General features: G+C 29.9%; 2 protein-coding genes across 3 annotated transcripts; one reads left to right on the forward strand and one right to left on the reverse strand.

The window, feature by feature from the left end:
* The first annotated feature begins 798 nt into the window (after window positions 1–798).
* Window positions 799–4,088, forward strand: LOC107909132 (protein NRT1/ PTR FAMILY 4.4). Its single transcript, XM_016836565.2, has 5 exons — window positions 799–1,120; window positions 1,203–1,420; window positions 2,047–2,487; window positions 2,942–3,084; window positions 3,164–4,088. Exons 1-5 carry the CDS (start codon window positions 1,012–1,014, stop codon window positions 4,026–4,028), a joined length of 1,776 nt encoding a protein of 591 aa, XP_016692054.1. The 5' UTR covers window positions 799–1,011; the 3' UTR covers window positions 4,029–4,088.
* Window positions 4,089–6,028: 1,940 nt separating this feature from the next.
* Window positions 6,029–12,608, reverse strand: LOC107909133 (probable E3 ubiquitin-protein ligase RHA4A). 2 transcript variants are annotated; one of them, XM_016836568.2, is made up of 3 exons: window positions 12,186–12,608; window positions 11,953–12,044; window positions 6,029–7,356 (listed from the first exon to the last, which is right to left on the reverse strand). In XM_016836568.2, the coding sequence occupies exons 1-3, from the start codon at window positions 12,405–12,407 to the stop codon at window positions 7,098–7,100; spliced, it is 573 nt and encodes a 190-aa protein (XP_016692057.1). In that variant the 5' UTR covers window positions 12,408–12,608; the 3' UTR covers window positions 6,029–7,097. The 2 variants fall into 2 exon arrangements, with proteins under 2 accessions (XP_016692057.1, XP_016692055.1); XM_016836566.2 differs by having other exon boundaries at window positions 11,953–12,047; window positions 12,186–12,584.
* Window positions 12,609–13,338: the final 730 nt, after the last annotated feature.

Below are 13,338 nucleotides of genomic sequence, written 5' to 3' on the forward strand. Positions count from 1 at the left end.
AATAAATATTGCTCTTTAGATAGTCATCCTTTAACAATAGTTATTTTGAGTGACAATTATTGCTATTCTTAAAAAAAGATATTTAAGTAAACTAATCAGAATACTTACTTATGGTTAACTTCCTTAATATAATCTCATTTTACCTCCAAAAAAAAAATAAAATATTAGCAGTCAAAATTAAGTAGCAAATAATAATAAATTTGAGTTTCAATCGTTTCGCATTTAAATTATATTAGATTATTTTGATTGTTGATAAGGGCGAAAGCAAATGGGACAGAGAGTGGACTTACCTTAGATTTGCTATTAATTCTTTAAAGTTGTATGGAGTTACATATTAATATAATGATAAAATTATATTTTACCCCTCAAAATTTATAGTTCATCTCTAGCCCCTTAAAATAATTTTCTCGCTTTGTCATTGATGCTATTCTGGATTAAGTAGGGTAGGCTAATGTTGGTATAACAGTTCTCAACTTTATATATGTATATATATATATTGAAAATAGAATTTTGTTGTTGTTTTCTTTGGTTCATCTTTAATGTAGTCCCTATATTAATAGAATGAATTCCAGGTAATTCAACCTATAGATTGTAAAAAAGGAAATTTTGTTGTTTCTTTGGTTTAAGATTGAAAGCTGCTTAATACGCCTCAACTAATAAAAGATGAAACGGTATGAATGATGGAGCTTATGCCCCACATTTAAGAGATGACATACCAACCAAAAAAACAATGATGATATATATGAATCACCATTTTTTTTTTTAAGCTTTACTTATAATCTCCATGGCATCAAAACCACCAACATCAAGATTCTATCCTTAAGTGGGGAAGATCCAAAAGCTATTGATTATCTTATTGTGGGAGCTGACTTGCTTTGTTTCAATATTTTGACCGCACACATATAATGGATGGGGACATGTCATTGCCATTACCACTATACCAAAGTCAACTTAACCTAACCTACAATTGCCCCTTCAACATTATATCATTATAAATTTAAGCCAAAGTGTATGTCCCAATTCATGTATGGTTCCATGGAAGAGGTATCTGTTGATTGGAGAGGCAAGCCTTGCAAGGCTAACAAGCATGGTGGCATGTCTGCTGCTATATTTGTCCTTGGTCTCTATCTTTGTCTCTTTTCTTTGTCTTTTGTTCAGCTTTTGAGCTTTACATTAATGTCTTGTTTTGTTTTTTTTTTAAGGTCTTCAAGCATTTGAGATGATGGCAGTTGCAGCTGTTGGAAACAATTTAATAACTTATGTTTTTAATGACATGCATTTCCCTTTATCAAAATCAGCTAACGTAGTCACCAATTTTATAGGAACTGTCTTCCTTCTTTCACTTGTTGGTGGGTTCCTTTCAGATTCATATCTTGGTAGCTTTTGGACTATGTTGGTTTTTGGATTTGTGGAGCTCTTTGTAAGTAATCTTTCACTTAAGATCCAAGCAAAAAAAAAAAAAGAAAAGAAAAAGTAAACGATATTCAATGTCATTGAACTATTAGTAAGTTTACATTTTGGTCACTAAATTTCAAAGGTTACAAAATGATCACTGAACTATTCGAAAGTTTTCATTTAAGTCACTGAGTTGTTAAAATTGTTGTATAACTTTCTCTGTTCTCACCTCTAGCACCCATCAAAGGGGTAAACTTTCCCTCTTCTTCTAAAGTTTAGTTTTTTGTTTATTTATTTATTTTTTATGAAATAACTTTGAATGTCACGAATTTGTGAACCAAAATCCGAACAGTTTTCTTCTCTGATCTCTAACACCAATCATCAGATCAGCTTGAATATGAGATATGTTCTTCTACTTATCAATTGGTATTGTCCCACCGTATCGATCATCGAATCGCTGCTCAAAGCTAAAAAGAAAAGGACTTAACACTTCAGTGACTTAGATGAAAACATTCGAATAGTTTAGTGATTATTTTGTAACTTTTTAAATTGAGTGATCAAAATGTAAACATACAAATAATTTAGTGATCTTGAGTGTAGTTTACCCTCAAAAAAGCCATATTTAATACTTAAAAACTTGTGTGTTTGCAGGGCTTTATATTACTTTGCATTCAAGCACATGTCCCTCAATTAAGACCACCCCATTGTGATATGGTCTCTAATGGTGATCACTGTGAAGAAGCAAAGGGTTACAAGGCAATAATATTGTTCATTGCACTCTATTTAGTTGCTTTAGGGAGTGGATGCCTAAAACCCAATATTATATCCCTTGGGGCTGACCAATTCACAAGGGAAAACACCAAGCAATCTAAGAAGCTCTCAACTTACTTCAATATTGCTTACTTTGCCTTTTGCATGGGGGAGCTAATTGCACTCACTCTTCTTGTTTGGGTCCAAACTCATTCCGGGATGGATGTCGGTTTCGGTATCTCGGCTGCCGTGATGGGGATCGGGGTGATCAGCTTGGCTTCGGGTACGGTCTTGTATCGAAACAAACCACCAAGAGGAAGTATTTTCACTCCAATTGCTCAGGTTTGGTTGGTGCATTGTTTGTTAAGCAACTTAGCTATTTTGCTTTCAGTTTAATTCCTTGAATTGTGTTAATGGTAATTTATTTAAGCATAATGAAAATGCTGACTAAAACATTAATTTTTTATTAGTGTTGATATAGTAACTCGTGTGATAGTCCATGTATACTTCATGTTGACGTGGCACTATGTCTTATATGCTATGTCAACAAATAAATTAAAACTATAAAATTAAAAATTATAAAAAAAGTAAGAAATGCATGTGATTGCCACACAGGCTGTCATATTTAAAAAATCTAAGGTTTAATCCGTATTTATGATAAAAAAAATTAATTCTTTTTGAAATGTTGTGATTATTTTGACTTTTTTTAAAAGGTTTATTACTAAATTTAGCCAAAAAAAAAAAGAGAGCCAACTTAATAAAAGATATAAACATCAAGGGTGATTTATTTATACAGGTTCTTGTTGCTGCAATAACAAAAAGAAAGCAAATATGTCCTTCAAGTGTTGAGATGCTCAATGTAAGCCGAAACAATGGACCGAACCAAGTCTTCGATACGTCGTTCAATACCGAGAACCTTCTTCATACTAATAAATTTAAGTAAGTGCTTTTGAAAAATGTCACTTTTAAAAAAGTTAATTTTTTTAATTTTTAAAATATTTTAATGATTTTAATGTAGATTCCTTGATAAGGCATGTATTAGAACCCAAGACGGTAAAAATGAGAGTCCATGGAGACTATGCACTGTGAGCCAAGTGGAGCAAGTGAAGATAATCATATCAGTTGTTCCCATATTTGCTTGCACCATAATTTTCAACACCATTTTAGCACAACTCCAAACATTTTCAGTCCAACAAGGGAGCACAATGAACACCAAGATCATCGACGGTTTCGAAATCCCACCGGCTTCATTACAATCCATCCCTTACATCATGCTCATTTTCGTCGTCCCTCTCTACGAAACTGTCCTCGTACCCACCGCTCAAAAAATCACCGGGAACGACTCTGGGATCACCCCTTTACAAAGGGTAGGAATCGGCCTATTCGTTGCAACATTCTCGATGGTATCAGCTGCCTTGGTGGAGAAGAAAAGAAGGGTATCGGCTTTACATCACGATGAAACCATGTCCATCTTTTGGATTGCACCACAATTCCTTATTTTCGGGGTTTCAGAGATGTTCACAGCAGTGGGACTCATAGAATTCTTCTATAAACAATCCTTGGAAGGGATGCAATCATTTTTAACAGCCATGACCTATTGCTCCTACTCTTTTGGGTTCTATCTTAGCTCCATATTGGTTTCCCTTGTGAACCAAATCACAAGGTCTAAATCCCATGGAGGGTGGCTAAGTGACAATGACCTTAATAAGGATAGGTTAGACCTTTTTTATTGGATGTTAGCTGCTCTTAGCCTCATTAATTTCTTCAATTATGTGTTTTGTTCCAAGTTTTTCTCTTACAATCCATCTTTGTCAAATGGTGGTCCATGTCATGATGACCCAAAAGCTAGGCAAGGAAGCTTAGAAGAAGTATATGATATATGAAATGTAACAGAGTATAGTGTTAGTAATAGTTCTATAGAATCAAATAAGATTTTGCTTCTACTTATTATGTTCTAAAAGTGGTGAGTGTTTTTTTTTGTATAATGATAAATTTAGCCTTTAATGTTTATATCTTTTGTCAATTTGGTCCTTATTATTTCTTTGAGTTAAATTTGGTCTTCAAGCTTTTGAAAAGAGTCAAATTTAACCATCAACCTTTCAAGAAGAGTCGAATTATTTTTTTAATAGAAATACTAACTAAAACATTAAAATTTTAAACATGATAGCCTACACAACAATCCATGTGTACATCATGCTATTTTATGAACATTTTATTTTTTCTTGAATATTTTTATAATTTTTAAGTTATTTGTTGACATGGCATACAAGACAAAAAGTTTCATGCCAACATAAAATACACGTCGACTAACACGCGTGTTGTTGCAACAACATTGTTAAAAAAATTAATGTTTTAGTCAACATTTCCATTAAAAAAAGTGATTTGACTCTTTTTAAAAAATTAATGACCAAATTTAGTTCAAAAGAAATAATGGTTAAATTGTTAAAAAAATATAAACGTTAAGGGCTGAATTTATCATTGCGTCTTTATATTTTTAAAAGTTATTAACTATGGATTTAAACCTTAAACCCTAAACCCTAAACCCTAAACCAGAATCAATCATCATAAGCTCAACTCAAACCAACTAACCAAAATTCGAACTTGGACACTCAAGATCTTAGACCCAACCTTGTCAATATAACCAAGTCCTCATTGACTAAAGTGATAAAGTTATACTTATATATCAACCATTCCAATTAAAATTAATCATTACGAACACTAAATTGACTAATTCAATTCCAACTAATTAGCTAAATCTAAAAAAACCTGTATAATAAAATTCGAATTTAACTCAAAATTTCAAAATCTCAACCTCATGAATACAACCAAGTAGTCAGTGGAGTGAAGTTGAAATACAAGATTTAGCAAAAGTTGAAGATTGAGCACATCATTTCCTCTCATTTTCTTTTTTAGTGGAAAAGAAAAAGGAGAGGAAGATGTGAGTGGTGGGGTTCTTGCATTAGATATAGTTAATATATTTTTAGGGATTGTGATGTGAAGGCTGCACCGATTTCAAGCATAATGTTGATATTGCTAACATTATAATTATTTAATTCGGATTAAAGTTTGTATTATAAATTTCAAAGTAAATTAATCTATCTACATTTAATTTTGAAGCAAGTAAAATTGAAAACGACAAGAAAATTTGTCGTGTTTTAAAAAATGTCGAGTTTTGAATGTTATTTTGAAACATGACAAGTCGATAATTTTTAATATTCAACGTTACTGTTGTTTAAAATTGGATTAAATTGTACACTTTATAGTAAATGAACTAATTTACTTTCCAATATATAGTATAGGGACCTACAAAGATATTTAACCTTTTATTTTGTGGGTTGAGTTATTAAGGTTAAAAAAGGGGAACTCCATATTTTCATTTTCACTACCTCACTCAGCTATTTGATTGATGTCTCACCGCAAGCAACGGAACATGTCCCATGCATGTTTTGTAATGGAATTAGGACTTTCTAGAAATCGTATGGTGGTTAAATTATTCATATTATCGGTTTTCGATTAAATAATAATTAAATAAAAAAATTAAGTTTTAAATAATTGATTTTTTATATTTTTAAAATTTAAAATTTTATTCTTGACCTAAAAAATAATGGTTAAATCGGTTAGGTTAAATTCAATCGCTAGTCATATATTATGCATACAATTGTATATTTAATCCATATTCTCTGGCTGAATTATTCTAAATTTCTATAACATTCAAAATTTAAAATTTTAGTTTTGATGAAAATGACAAGTTGACATAACATTACACATGTGATAATATGTTTGTTGTATCAAATCTTAGAAAGATCAGAACTTAACTTAATGGCTTTAATAATTATTATATGGTGAAGACTGAAAATATAGACTAAAAACATCAAATTAAAGTATAAAAATTAAAACTACAACTTTTATAAAATACAAGGAGTAATAACAAAATTTAACCAAAATATTAACAATGAGATAGCTAAACAAATAAAATTAGACTAGAAGAATATCATAAGCATTGGTCCTATAAGCAATGATCTTTACCAACAAATTGGCCAATGCTCCAAATACAATAATATTAAACCCCTATTATGTTCATCACTAAATGATGACTTTAGCACTAAGCTCAAACCCATACATACCCACTATCTCATTTTTTTTTCCTTTTCTTTAATTTCTCCTTAAATTTCCTTCATTCACTCCAATCATGCTTCCATTACTTAATTATTTCTTTCCCATATATAAATTTAAACCAATCCATTCAATGATGCCTCTTTAGAGTTTTTGAAATTAATAACCCTAAATTTTTCCCCATAATTGAATACATTTATTACCCTCACTACTTGTATTTACAACCTAATTTGAGGAAAAATTTGCGTTCAGATATAACAATATATAATTACTATCAGAATCAATCATTTCATATATTGGATTGAATAATTAATTCAACAAATTAATTTGTCCTTATATGTTTCACGCAAGTAGGACTGCCATCTTTTGGGGTTAAAATATGATATTAGTCCCTATACTTTTATAGAATTTGAAATTTAAAAATACAATCTTCTTGCTTTTTCAATTTAAAAAATATTAGTTTCATCATTATCGTTGTTGGTAGTTTTTGTTAATGATTGGATTGAGATTTTTTAAATCAAAACAGTTGGAGGACCTAATTTCTATTTTTTTAAGTATATGGATTAAAGCTCTAATTTTGTCAAAGTATAAGGAGTAACAACATTTTTTTACATTCAAATTATAAGATTTGAACCTCTAGGCATTAATGTCAACTTTGAAACTTGAATCTTTGCAAGTCATTTTTATCACTAGACTAGTAACTCGTTGATTTGTCGGTGTCGTTTTATTCTTTGATAAGTTATGCGCGTATGATTTGCGATTAACTATTCTTTAATAAATGAAACAAATTATGTATACCAACAGAGGGGCTTGCTTTGTCGATGTAACTCAAGTTGTGGCTAAGACAATACGTTCTGTTGATGTGGCGGTGATGGCGGTGATGACGGTGGCGGCGGGGGGTCAGTGTGGATAAATGGTATTGGAGGATGGAGTTTGGTGATGGGAATAACGCTAACGGCAACACAACATCTACAAAGTGGACAAGTTGAATTAGAATGTAGCCAACGATGCATGCATTCGATGTGGAACACATGTTTGCAAGATGGGACTTGGAGCAGTTCCTCTTTCATCTCAAATTCACCTAAGCAAACGCTGCATCTGTAAAAATATTTTCCAAAAAGTTGAATAAGTTTATCTACTTATGCAATATGGTACCAAGAAAGAAAAATGCAATGAAATATATAATAGTGTATTGAGATTTGGGCTTAACTCCTACTATGCTTCAACCAAATTATCTATTTGCACTTATTGGACTGTGGGCTAATAAGGCCACCAAGGTTTTTAACCCATTTCAAGGTTGATGTAGTGTATGGTAGCCACATTTGAAATGCATCTTATGGTATGGTTAACATTAGAGGTGCTCATGGGTCGGGCTTAAGTATGATATTAACATACTTTATGCTTGTTTTAATTTGGTTCAACTTAAAATATGAGTCTAAAATTTTGCCCAAATCCGTCCATATTATTTTTTTTAAAAAATCTTTAAATTATATTATTTTAATATTTACTAATTTTATATTTATTTATTTATTTTTTTATATAGTCATTTTAACATTATTTTAATGTTTACATTAGAGTAGTATTATATATTTAGTATAAATTTATTTTTTTAATGTGTTCTAAATTACATAATATCTAGAAATAATATAATATAAAGTATTATAAACTTAAAAATGGGACGGGCTGGGCTCGAGCCTTGAATGTTCAAGCTCGACCCATAATTTAAATGGGCCTAACTTTTTTTATCCAAGCCTATTTTTTAGGTCTAATATTTTTGCTCAAACCCTCTCAAATTTCGGGCGAGCCTTCAGGCCTGGGCGTGTAACCCGACCCATGAACAAATCTAGTTAATATACACTATTATTTATACTATTGTGATGTGTTTGATTGAATTAATGACATCTACTATCTGGATATTTAGAAAAATAAAACACAAACGATGAGGATCGTGGGATTTGAACCCAAAACATCATAATTTTCACATTTCAATTTAATTTACCATTTTAATTAAAGACATATTTAACTTTTACATCAAATTTTTGTAAATTTGTTTTAGAATTTTTTTCACCCGCTTTGTAATGGGGTTAAAGTTTTTATTTGTATTGTAAACGAGGTTTTGTTTTAATGATAAAATTGAAGTTTTGAGAACTTTAAAATCTCAAGTCTCTTCGTATGTAAATGTGTGGTTCTTCTTCAGGTTTATTTTACTTATAGTTAGTTAATTTGAGTTTAGTTAGTTGTTAAGTTATTCTGTATCCATCCGTTTTGAGAATTTATCAATACACACTTAGGTAACATTTGGTGTAATTGTCAAGTTTAGGGTTTAGGGTTTTATATGGGCCAAATTCTATATTAGTCCCTATATCATGCATTAGTTGTGAATTTAGTCCATATACTTTAATTTGTTTAATTTTAGTCTCTATATTTTTCAAAATTTAAAACTTTAGTCATGACCCAAATGGTAATAGTTAAACCCATTAAGTCAAATTATGCTATTAATTTTGTACTAGGTGTAAGTTGTGGATTTAGTCCATGTTCTTCAATTTGATCTTTTTTAATTCATATACTTTTCACAATTTAAAATTTCAGTTCTAACTTAACTGGTAGTCATTGAATCTATTAACTAAAATAACATGACTTTTTTTTGTACTAAGTGAAAATAGCAAGTTGACATAGTATTACACATATGATAATATGTTTGCCACATAAGATTCTGGAAATAACAAAACTTAACTTCGCAAGTTTAACGACTACCATCTAGATCAAGATTTAAATTTTAAAATTCAAAAAACACAGAGACTATAGAGTATGAACTAAATCCATAACTTACGCATAATACAGGGACTAATAGTAAAATTTGACCTTTTATATCACCATGTTTGATGTATAAATCTCTTCATGGGCTGGACGTTTGCTCAATTCAAGCCTTGGACATATATATATTTTTATTTGGAGCCGACTTAGTTTTCCCTAAATTAAATTAAATAATTAAAAATTATTTTATTTAAATTTAATTAAAAATATATAATTATTAGTATAAAATATTTTATTAAAAAATACAAAATCTTAGACCCTAGCTAATGATAACATTTTGGCTTAAGTCTAGACTCTAGAGGCATATGCAAGGATTAACTAGCAAATTTTTCACGTGTTACTATTGTTAGGGCTAATTTGTAATGGATAAACATTAAGGGATTGGTAAAACAATGATCTTATCACCCACTGGTTTAAATTGCTAACAACGAAGGTGTTGTAAGTCTTAAAAAAGGTTAAATTCTGTTATTAGTCCTTGTATTATACTTAAATTGTAGATTTAATCTCTATATTTTAATTTAGTTACTTTTAGTCTTTGTACTTTAAATTGGTCAGTTTTAATCCCTATACTTTTCAAATTTTAAAATTTCATTCCTAACTAGATGGTAACTGTTAAATTCATTAACTTCTGTTATTTTCAAAATATGATGTGGCAAACGTATTGTCACATGTGTAATGTCATGTTGACTTACTTTTTCCACATATTACTTACAGAAAAACCAGTTAATAAATTTAGTGACGGTCATTTGGGTCAAGATTGAACCTTTGGAATTTGAAAAGTATAAGGATTGAGAACAATCCAGTTGGAGAATATGAACTAAGCTTACAACTTTACGTATAATACAAGACTAATAGTAGGATTTAATCAAACGGATTTAACTACTATCATTTGGGCTAGAATTGCAATGTCAAAATGTACAAAGATTAAATTTGACCAAATTAAAGTATAGGGCCTAAATCCACAGCTTACGCAGAGTACAAGGACTAATAACCAAACTTGATCATTCCTAAATGCATATTTTTAGTTTCATCTCATGGTCAATATGGAGCTCTAAGATTTTCTAACTCCTTTCAATTACCTCTACCCATTCCTTTAGTTTTGGTCAATATATTATTAAAGATGGAAATAACTACGAATGGAAAATTTATCGATCAAATGATTAAAATTCATAACCACTTTTTTATTTTATAATTTACCTATTTGATTAATAATTTTTCATTCTCACTCCTTTCTATCTTTTATACCAATCAAAATTTTAAGAAATTATTCTTTGAGTGAGCTTATACGGCATCATCAATGACATCTCTAATGCCTTCTCTTAGCTCCTCCCTTCTAGTTCTACCTTTTGAATATTGATACATATTCTTGATCTTAAGTTTCAAAATAATCGATTTCATTTTGACTATGCCTGTCTCTATAAACACTAGAATATCCTTCTAACTCCTTCCTAAACCACGTTTCTTGTATTTTTTAACATTTTAAGTATTCTACTATTTTCTTGATAGCTCAAAATATCAAACTGAAACATTATCCTTATTCAATATCTTGAGCAACCTACTGCTCTAGTACCATTGTTATAAGGTAAAGAATTTTAATCCCCCCCAAAAAAACTTACAACTATAGATTGAAATATACTTTTAGCTAGTATGCCTAAATCAACATTCTATCACATTAATTGTGCCTCTCAAATAAATACCATAAAACACTCAGAAGTTATTTAACATAAGAAAAAAATCTCAAAATTAATGAAAATATTGTTTTATATTGCTAAAATTCAATAATTGAAATAGTCAATTTCCAATAAATTATTTTTAGAGAATCATGGATTTAATGCATTAGAATAAAAATAGTTGATAATGTGCACAATATTGAACGCATGTTAGTTTGTTATATATTCAACTGGCATTGATACTTAAGAATCTAGTACTCTTATTTTATACTTTTGATATGAATGGTCCTAATTCATCTGTTAAATTCTCTATTATGTAAACAAAATTCTTAGTATTGTTTTAAAATATTTTGTGGGTAAAAATAATTAATTTAAAAATAAGAACTTGTGAAAAGAATTAGATTCTAGCTAGTCTCTAATGGAGGGAAAATTAAGCAAATTTTAATTCCTCATCTAGGTCTTTCTTAGATGACCACTTTATACTTTATTGATAGTCAATTTTTGCATCATTCCTTTTCCTATACAATCATCTTCCATCAATTTCAGGGATAAATATATTTATATTTATATGTATGTATAGTGTCACACCTCAGAAGCACATGGCGTAGGGCAGAGTGGATTTTATACACTACAGTGATTGCACATAATATATATAGGGTTAATATATAGATTCGTATTTTAGTTTAGTTTTAATATTTAAATTTGATTTTAATGTTTAATTTGATATTTAGACTAAACAATATCATGTGGCCCAATGAATAGTTGACACATTTACTCTAGTGAAAAAATACAGTACTTAGTTAGGACGAAAAAAATCTAAGTACCAAATTGAACATTAAAGTCAAACTCAGGTACTTAAATGAGATGAAGAAAAACTCAAGCATCAAATTGAAAAAAATACTCAAGCACCTAATTGAACATTGAAACCAAATTTAAGTATCAAATTGAATATTAAAACCAAACTTAAATACTGAATAGACATTGGTAATTATAATAGACTCTAAAACTATATTTCAAATATTAAATTAACTTATAATCTTTTAAAATATTCTAATTGAGTTTTTAAACTATTAGTATTGTTTTAATTAAATTTTAATTAAATGTCGACTGATGTGACGTGTCACTATCTTACTGCAACATTTATTATTAATAAATTTGATGCCAAAAAAAAACACCTAAACCCAAAAGAAAAATAAAACATGAAACTCACAGTGTATCCCTTGTCCTCAATTCTTCATCAAATAAGACCGTAGGCAACTTATCTTTGAACCCACTTTTAAAACTCAATTGACAAGGCTGCTGCTGCTGCAGTAAATGCACATACATGAATTAACTGCGAAGTAATAAAAAAGTAAAAAAAGAAAGGTAACTTTGATTAAAAAAATTACCACCACATGATGATTGAATAAAGTAAACAAAAAGAAAAAAGAAAGATACACTTACTGAGGGATTAAAAGTAGTAGCTGTTGGAAGAATAGGCCTAGGGTTTGATATATTGGTAGCTCTTCTCTTGAGGTAAAACAAGTAAAACAATAAGAAGAGGATTATTGAAAAAAGGATGGGAATTGAAAATATGAAAGCCTGATAGAGTTTAAGTTGAAGTGCTTGTGGATAAAGGTGAGGAGCTGAAAGTGGTGTTTGTGTTTGGCTTTGAGGAACACCCATTAGAGCCTATAGCCTAAGAGAAATGGCAATGGCTCTCTAGCTTACTTGAGTGTATATATATATGTGTGTGTGTGTGTGTGAATATGTATGGTGATTGTACTTAAGGTGAAAGGAGGGGAAAACAGCACTTGATGCTTAAAGCAAAGATGTTTTAAGAGTGGAACAAAGGACATGATAAACTTGAAAAAGGAAAAAGAAATTAAATAAGTTTTAAAGATCAACTATTACATGATGATTAATGAGTTGAACTGTTCAAGGGTCGAGTAGCTTACTTGGTTCGATGAGTTTGGTTTTGATTTGGATTGAGTTTGTATAAAGAAAATTTTGACTTTAAGTTGGTTTAGAAGGATGAAGTTATGGATTTTGTGTTTGAAGTTGAGATAAAATTTTAAAAATTTCAAGGATCAAAATAAAATATTTTATGTTAGGACTTGTATTCAAATTAAATAATGAGGGCATATGTTCAAGGGTTGAGTGGTTTCCTTAATTCGGTGAGTCTAGTTTGATTTAGGTTGAGTTTGTATAAAGAAAATTTTTACTCCAAGTTGTTTAGAAGGATCAAATTAGGGATTTGCATTAGGGATTGAGATAAAATTAAAAATTTTCCAAGTTCAGATTTAGAAATTTTATGTTAAGTGGACTTGGATTAAATTAGTTATTTTCGAGGGGCTTGAATATAATTTCATTATATGAACCACTTGCTTTCCCTTTTGATTATCTCATTGGCTTGAAAGCGGCAAAGCCAAAAAATTGTTTTAAAGGGGCTAGAAATGAATAGAAAATTTAGGGGAGACCAAAATAAAATTTTAATGTTGTACTAACTTATAATTTCCTAAAAATTAGAAGGGTTATATAAAAAAAATTTATTTTTAGAAACCAAAGGCGCTACCTGCCACCTCTCTCTCCCCTATTGGCATAGCTTGTATTCAAA

Source organism: Gossypium hirsutum, chromosome D08 (assembly GCF_007990345.1).
Source record: "Gossypium hirsutum isolate 1008001.06 chromosome D08, Gossypium_hirsutum_v2.1, whole genome shotgun sequence".
Classification (NCBI taxonomy): Eukaryota; Viridiplantae; Streptophyta; class Magnoliopsida; order Malvales; family Malvaceae; genus Gossypium; species Gossypium hirsutum.